At 43.5% G+C, this 7,697-nt stretch overlaps 1 protein-coding gene across 2 annotated transcripts in view; it reads right to left on the reverse strand.

Annotated features, from left to right (window-relative positions):
- Nucleotides 1-7,134, reverse strand: part of PRDM5 (PR/SET domain 5) — a 206,685-nt gene extending 199,551 nt beyond the window's left edge. For both annotated transcript variants that reach the window (XM_047090496.1, XM_047090495.1), the window contains exon 1: nucleotides 7,042-7,134. In XM_047090496.1, coding sequence (XP_046946452.1) covers nucleotides 7,042-7,134 — 93 coding nt within the window. The remainder of the gene's footprint in view (nucleotides 1-7,041) is intronic.
- Between the last annotated feature and the right edge of the window lie 563 nt (nucleotides 7,135-7,697).

Raw genomic sequence — 7,697 nt, forward strand, 5'->3', positions numbered from 1 at the left:
AATAAATAAATAAATAAAAACAGACCCGAATAAGTGGAAATTGTGGCACACTGACAGCATAAAATATATTCAGTCATTAAAAAATAATCAATTACAGGGGCACGTGGGTGGCTCAGTCAGTTAAGCATCCGACTCTTGGTTTCAGCTCAGGTCATGATCTCATGGTTCACGAGTTTGAGCTCTGCAGCAGAGTCTACTTGGGATTCTCTCTCTTCCTCTGTCTGCCCCTCCACCGCTCTCTCTCTCTCAAAATAAATAAAACATTAGTAAATAAATACATAAATAAATAAATATTAAAATAATAAATTACAGCCAAAGTAGATTACTTGAAGGGATTTCCATTAAATACTGTTGAATGAGAAATGCTGGATGATGAAATGAGTTTACTCTTTTTCTCATTTTTGTGAAATAATTCTGTTAAACTATATGAGTAGATGTGTGTCTGGATGGTCGTATATGAGCATGGACACAGCACTTTATCAGTATAGAGCAAAAAAAAATTTTTTTCAGTAAAAAGGACATATGGAATTATCTGAGTTCAAATTGATTAATCCACTTATTATTAATATAACTTTCCTCAAAATCAGCCCCCTCATCGATAAAACAAGGATAACAACGGCAGGATAAACCTTGCAGGCTTCTGGTAGGACTTGAATATGAACTGTGTGATGCATTCAGTGACTACTGTCTCTGTCATTCACCTTTCTGTCACCAGCAACTAGCCCAGTGAGTGCCTAACAATTTCAGGTGCTCAATAAATATTTGTTGAAAAAATTAACCACAGCTATTATTATCGCACACACAAAAAACAAAATACGAAGTTTCAGAGAAAACATCCGTTTAAGTGGATTAGTTATATACTTTAAAATCTATAACAACACCAGGATATACAAAGCTGCTTTGAGTCTCTATCCTAGAGTATAAATGTGTAAACAGAAAAAAGAGATAGCACATATGGCAGGCATCAATGGTGATGATTTTTCCTCTGATTATGTTTCCAGGTTAGTTATCATCAGCCACCAGGAAATATAAGCAAACGTTCACTGGCAGAATTCTAGCTCTAGCATAAAGATCCATTGTTTCTTCATGAGATTCACCTTCCAAGCTGATCAACAAAACACTTTATTCCACAAAATCTCATCTCCTTATATTAACATTTATGCATGGTGATTGTTCCTCTATGCTTTTACTTACTTTTCTTTTTTTTTTTTTAATGTTTATTTATTATTGAGAGACAGGGACACAGAGTGCAAGCAGAGGAGGGGCAGAGAGAGGGGGACACACATAATCTGAAGAAGGCTCCAGATTCTGAGCTGTCAGTACAGAGTTCAGCGTGGGGCTTGAACCCGCAAACCACGAGATCATGACCTGAGCCAAAGTCGGACACTTAACCAACTGAACCACCCAGGTGCCCCCTTACTTTACTTTTCAGGGAACCTCTTTCCCATATGGTTTTCTAACCCTATACAACGCATTTTTTTGTTTTTGTTTTTGTTTTTTAGCTTATCTTAACTTTCATAAACTCAGATCTGAACTTTACTTCAGGTATTTTTCACTGGGATTTGACTCATTAAATGTCTCTACTGCAAATCCCTCAAAAAGAACCAAAGTGTTTGCCTTGGTTTGAAAGAGAGGGCGCTGGTATCATGGAAGACATGGGAGCTTGAGAGGCAGCTGTTAGCCGCAAGTCTCCATGTGAAGCTTCTCTGGACTCTGGTGTCATCATTTGTAAAATAAGAATGTGCACATTAGATTACTTCTGAAGTTCTTTTTCTACTTCCCACGAACATACTTTTTCCTCCTTTTTGTAAGGGAACCACTCATTCAGGTTTTATTGCATGACAACTCTGAAGATCTCACCAGAATCAATACTGAAAACAAGGCATTATATTCATCAACATGGTAGATCTGCAATGAATACATTTTATCAGGATCAGTATGTGGGGAACAACTCACCCCATTAGTTATCGTAACACGTTCCACAGAATCCAGGCCAAGAATTATAATTTGGAGCCCAGGTAAGATAGTAATGGCCCACCAAAAATATTTACATCCTAATTCCCAGAATCTGTATGCTACCTTTACCTTACCTGATATAAGAGACTGTGCAGATGTAATTACATTAGGGATCCTGAGATGGGGAGATTATCCTGGACTACCTGGGTCAGCCCGATCCAACCACAAGGGTCCTTATAAGAGAAGCCAGGAGGGTCAGAGTAAGAGAAGGAAATGTGACCACAAAAGCAGAGGTTGGAAAGATATAGAGCAAAGGAATGAGCAAAGGAATGTGGGCAGCCTCCAGAAAACTGCAAAAGGAAAGGAGGCAGACTCGAGAGACTCCAGAAGGAACCACTCTGTCTGCTCATTTTAGATTTATATTCTCCAGAACCATAAGATAATAAACTTATATTGCTTTAAGTCACTAAATTTGTGATAATTTGTTACAGCAGTAACAAGAAATGCATACCCCAGCACTGCCAATAAGTTTTGTCCAGAAAAGTAGTTGTGTATAAAATCCTACGGTATCTGATGAAGTTTGAACTAGGAACCCGTGTTTGTTCATGAGAAAGGCAAAGTATAGTGGGACACTGCCCTAGGGTTCATGGACACAGGATGGCACTCAGGAGCCACTTGGGCAAGAAAGCACAAGATTGAGAAGGAAGGGAGCAAGGAACAGAGCTTCCCAGGGGGGTCAATTCAGTTGCTGGTGTGTAGACAGGTGTCGGCAATGCTATTTACTGCTTCTACTGGAATTAGGGGACCAGCAATCTGGGAGAGACATTTTATTTCATTTATATTTAGTTATTTCCTTTTCAGCTTTTCCTCAGCCTTCCTGTTAATCTTTGGTTGTTTTTAAAAATATAAGCCCAGTTCAACTACACTAAGCTTATGCAGGTTACAGGGCTTCTAGATATAAAGGAAAATAACTACATATCTAACCTGGTAAAGTTTTAGCCTGCTAGTGAAGAATGAACTGGAAAGAAGAAAAAGTTAAACGTCAGCATAAGGACAATTGCAAACATTTTGACAAAAAGTAATTATCCACCAAGTGTGCAATCTGTAACTGGGGACAATAATAAACCTTCAAAGACTGTTGTACAATAAAATGAGATAGCATACACAAGTACACAGTAAACAGAAAACCCAGAATTCATACTGTGTGCTTGTGTGTGACACTTTCAGGCTGCCGACCCAACAGTCTCCTCTGTGTAAGGTGGTCCTTCAATGGAAATATTTAAACAACTCCTATGGGGCACCTGTGTGGCTCAGTTGGTTAAGCTTCCAACTCTTGGTTTTGGCTCCCGTCATGATCTCACAGTTTCCTGAGTTCGAGCCCTGCACTGGGCTCCCCAATGACAGTGCAGATCCTGCTTGGGATTCCCCCCGCCCCTCCCCCACTCATGCTGTCTCTGTCTCTCTCAAAATAAATAAACTTAAAAAACAAAAAACAAAAAAAATAAACAACTCCTTTGTCTGCAATATGGCCTGTCACAAGGTCTAGCCCTTAAAGGACTGTTTCAATTTTTTTATAATTTTTTTTTAATGCTTATTTTATTTTTGACAGAGAGAGACAGAGCATGAGCAGGGGAGGGGCAGAGACAGAGGGAGACACAGAAACCAAAGCAGGCTCCAGGCTCTGAGCTGTCAGCACAGAGCCTGATGCAGACTCAAACTCCCTAACAGGAGATCATGACCTGAGCCGAAGTTGGGTGTTTAACCGACTGGGCCACCCAGGCACCCCAGAAGTGTCCACCTTATTGTAATTATTAGCAAATTGCAATGTGTATAACTTTGAATGAACTCAGGTCTCCTTTTTCTACTCAAGGGCTTTCCAATAGTCTCATCCATTCTTTCTACAAGAACAATTCATGGCTTACATAGAAACAGCTACGAAAGGACCTTCTCTTCATCCAACCTCTAATTTCCATAATGGCAAGAAAAGGAAAGGAGGTCCTTTCCTTTTCATCTTATTCTCACTATGAAAATTTTCTACAGAAAGAGAGAAAGAGAGAGAGCTTGTGAGACAGCACAAGCTCAGGCCTGCAAAAATAGATTCTTGCCAAGGAAAAACCTAATAGGGCTAAGGTGGGGCCAGGCATTAGGTGATTCTATTGCAGGGAACTCACTCTGGCAAACACTGCACAAAAAGGAGTGGACCTATAAAAGGATTAAGGGGTCCCATTGTTAAGAAAAAATCAAATTGACCTGATGAATGTAGAGGGAGTGGAGTCTCTAGAAAGATCCCACAATGTCAGTACCAGTCTGGATTAGCTTCTATGAATTTGAAATCAATAGATGGCTTTAGTTGCAATTGTTGTTTTCTTTCTTTCTTTCTTTCTTCCTTTCTTTTATTTATTTATTTGTTTGTTTATTTATTTATTTATTTTTGAGAGACAGCACAAGCAGGGGAGGGGCAGAGAGAGAGAGAGACAGAGACAGAGAGAGAGAGACAGAGAGAGAGAGATAGGAAACACAGAATCTGAAGCAAGCTCCAGGCCCTGAGCTGTGAGCCCAACGCTGGGCTCGAACCCATGGACCAGGAGATAGTGACCTGAGCCGAAGTTGGACACCACCCAGATGCCCTGCAATTGGTTTTTTTGTGTGTGTGTTTTTGTTTTTATTGAAACAGAAGTGTTTTATACAAGCATGTGTGTTATAAACGTGTGACAAAAATTTGCTATTTCTAACATATAAAGTGATATATTCCAAAACTTATTCAGAATAGAGAATATGAAAAGTTTAAGGTCTTTGCTGAAATACAGTCTTCTCAGACACCTTGATCCTTGATTTATGGCCAGAAGGCCCATTAAAGGTAGCTTGGAAAATATTTAATAATCAAGAAACTACACACAAACAGGTAAGGACATTCAGCTTTGACTTTACCATTCAGCTAAAATCTGCTATTCAGCTTCAGCTTCGTCCTCAGCCTTTGGAAGGCAAAGGAACTGAAAACTAATTCAGGGTTATTTCTGGCATCAGTGAACCTGTCCATGATTGATGACCTTTTGATTGAGTATCTTGTGATCATAACTAAATTATGTCACTAATAGTAGGACATCTGAATTCAATGCAAACATCTGCATATTCACTTGAAATATAGATATGCATTCTAGATGTGATCGGGATGAAAAACTCTGTGTTTTACATGTTGAAATTGTAAGAGCCAGGAAAAGATAAGTGTCTATTTAGTACTGCAATAATAAGATAGACTAACATGTGGTGATTTCGGAAGCTGTTCATTCTATATCCAAAAATAATAAAAATGTCCAAATAACTAAATACATGGAAAAATAAGTTGGAATTTATAAAAATATCAAAAGAAAGTACATTGGCCAGCTGTTTCTAAAGCCTAAATAGTAATATAAGACACAATATAGGGATTATGTAATAATTCTAATTATTTGTATAACTTTTTAATTTATAACTATTAATAACAATAAACAAAATAATGTTTAAGAATTGTGTTTACTTTTTAAGTAATTAAATTTAGGCCTGAGACTTTCATGAAAAATACATTTGGGAATTTTCTAGATGCCGTGAGAAAGGATTAAAAGCAGAATTTCAACTTCTGCTTTGAACGAATGTGGATGTTGACATTTACCTATTTGACAAAAACATCTATTCAGTTCATCTCAAATTCAGATAAAGTGTTTACTCCCGGTTTTCACCTTTGAGCATTCTTCCAAACTCCCATTTGAAAAAGTAAGTATGGGGTTGGCTTCTTCCAGTTTTATCCTGGGAGATGCTTATAGGTCATGTTGTCAAGGAAGCCCTCTGAGGCACCGATCTACCTTTCTTCCCCCTTTCTGATTTATACTCAGATGAAAGGCATCCTGGTGTCTCTGGGTGCATTCTGTGACCCTCTTGCTAGCATACCTTTCCTAAACAAGCCTGCTCTTGCCCAAACCTCGTTTTCAAAGTATCTGTTCGGTGCGAGTGTGAACTTGGTAGAGATAGATCTGGAAAGAACATGAGCTTTGGACCTAGAAGCCATGGGTTTCAAGCCTCTGCACGAAATTTAACTGTGCATTACTTCTGGTTTTTTTGTCTCTTACATGAGGATTAATACTGTTCTCAAGGGAGCTGTGCTGATGACGTTACTAATGTAGATAAAGTTCCAGAAAGTGGCCCTGGCACAAAGTATCTGCTCAATAAACGGTGGCTCTCGTTACCCTGGCCATTTTACCACTGGCTTTGTGGTTCCAGATTTTACACATCCTGTGAAATGGCTGTAACACGTGTCTCATCAAATCCAAAGGTTTGGAATTTTCCAGTTATCTCTCCTCCTAGGCCTTTGTTTTCAACATCCAACATTTCCAGGCCGTTCCCCCATGCATAGTGCAACGTGCCTGCCTTGCTCATTTGTCTCTAAACTTCTGGAAAGAGAGATCTAGTCAGAGAAAATGCAAAGGCTGAGAAAAAAAGATCAAAGATTCTACGATTATCGAGTTGTCACCTCCCAGAATACACACAACACATTTTGGAAGCAAGGAAAGAACTTCTGAGTGCGTGAATGAGATTCCAAAACCTGTTTTGAGCTTCGCTCGGGATGACCCCCTCCCAAGCCCTATAGCGAGAGCGAGGCGCTTCCGACCACATTTCCAATCACCCTAAAGGAAGAAAGGCGGCGGCGGGGCTGCGTGCGCGCCTGGGAAGACACCCGCCCACGCGCGGCTCCGCCAACGCAAAGACGCAGCTCACTCCCAGCACCGAGGAAGAGGGAGGCTCCATCCGGACTCACTTCCTGCAGGGGAAAGGAAAGACCTCTTGGTGCAGGGCGGCCCGCGGCAGTTCCGCCCCTGGACCGGCCGGGAGCAGAGCGCGCCCCGCAGGCACTTACGTGGCGCTGCCCTCTCGGGAGACGCGACAGGCGAAGGCCGCCCCGTCGGCCCCGGCCTTCCCGCGGGGGTCCCGGTCGGCCCCGGCTAGGGGCGACGGCAGGGACGCCCGCAGAGCCCCAGCCCTCAGGAGGGGCGACCCCGGGAGGCGCACAGAGCGCGGCAGGAGCAGGGGCGCGCAGGCTGCCGCCGGGTCACCCACCTTTCTCACTCTGCGGGCCGTGTAGAGCCCCATCCCGTCCTGAACCCGGGAGGACTTCAGGGAGAACCTGTCCGGCACGTACATGCCCAGCATTTTCCCGGCCGCGGCCGCCGCCGCCTCGCTCAGCACCAGCGCTCTGCGCCCGGGAGGAGACACATCGAAATTTGGGGTGCTGGGTGGAGGGGAGAGGCCGGCAGGGAAGGAGGAAATGGAGTTTTCCTCCCAGAATCCCCACCTCCCCGCCGATTCCAGGATCCCCCGCGGCTCAGCCCCTCCTAGTCCCGGGTCTGGCTCAGCCCGGAGCCGCCGCGGCCGCTGCTGCCATTGCTGCCGCGGGGGCGCGGGGGGCGCGGGCCGGGGCGCTGCGGTCTCAGAGACGCCGCGCGCTGATTGGCCCGAAGTTGGCGGCTCGCACCCGCGCCGGGCGCGGAGCCGAGAGCGGAGCTGACCTCGGGGCCTCAAACCCAGAGGCCGGCGAAAGGAGAGGACCAGCCTGCTCCCCGCGTCCAGCGCCGCAGCTTCGAGACCCGCCCTTGTCCAGCTCTGGGTTTTGCCGCGCTGAACTAGTTCTAGTTGGGAAATTGTACTGTTTTCAGATGCAAAACGAAATGGGCCGTGACACAGCTGGGGGCATCCTCCAAAACAGTTTTATGGAG

This window comes from Lynx rufus, unplaced genomic scaffold (assembly GCF_022079265.1).
Source record: "Lynx rufus isolate CCGP_SWC_20201006 ecotype Redwood Valley unplaced genomic scaffold, mLynRuf1.p SCAF_3, whole genome shotgun sequence".
Taxonomy (NCBI): Eukaryota; Metazoa; Chordata; class Mammalia; order Carnivora; family Felidae; genus Lynx; species Lynx rufus.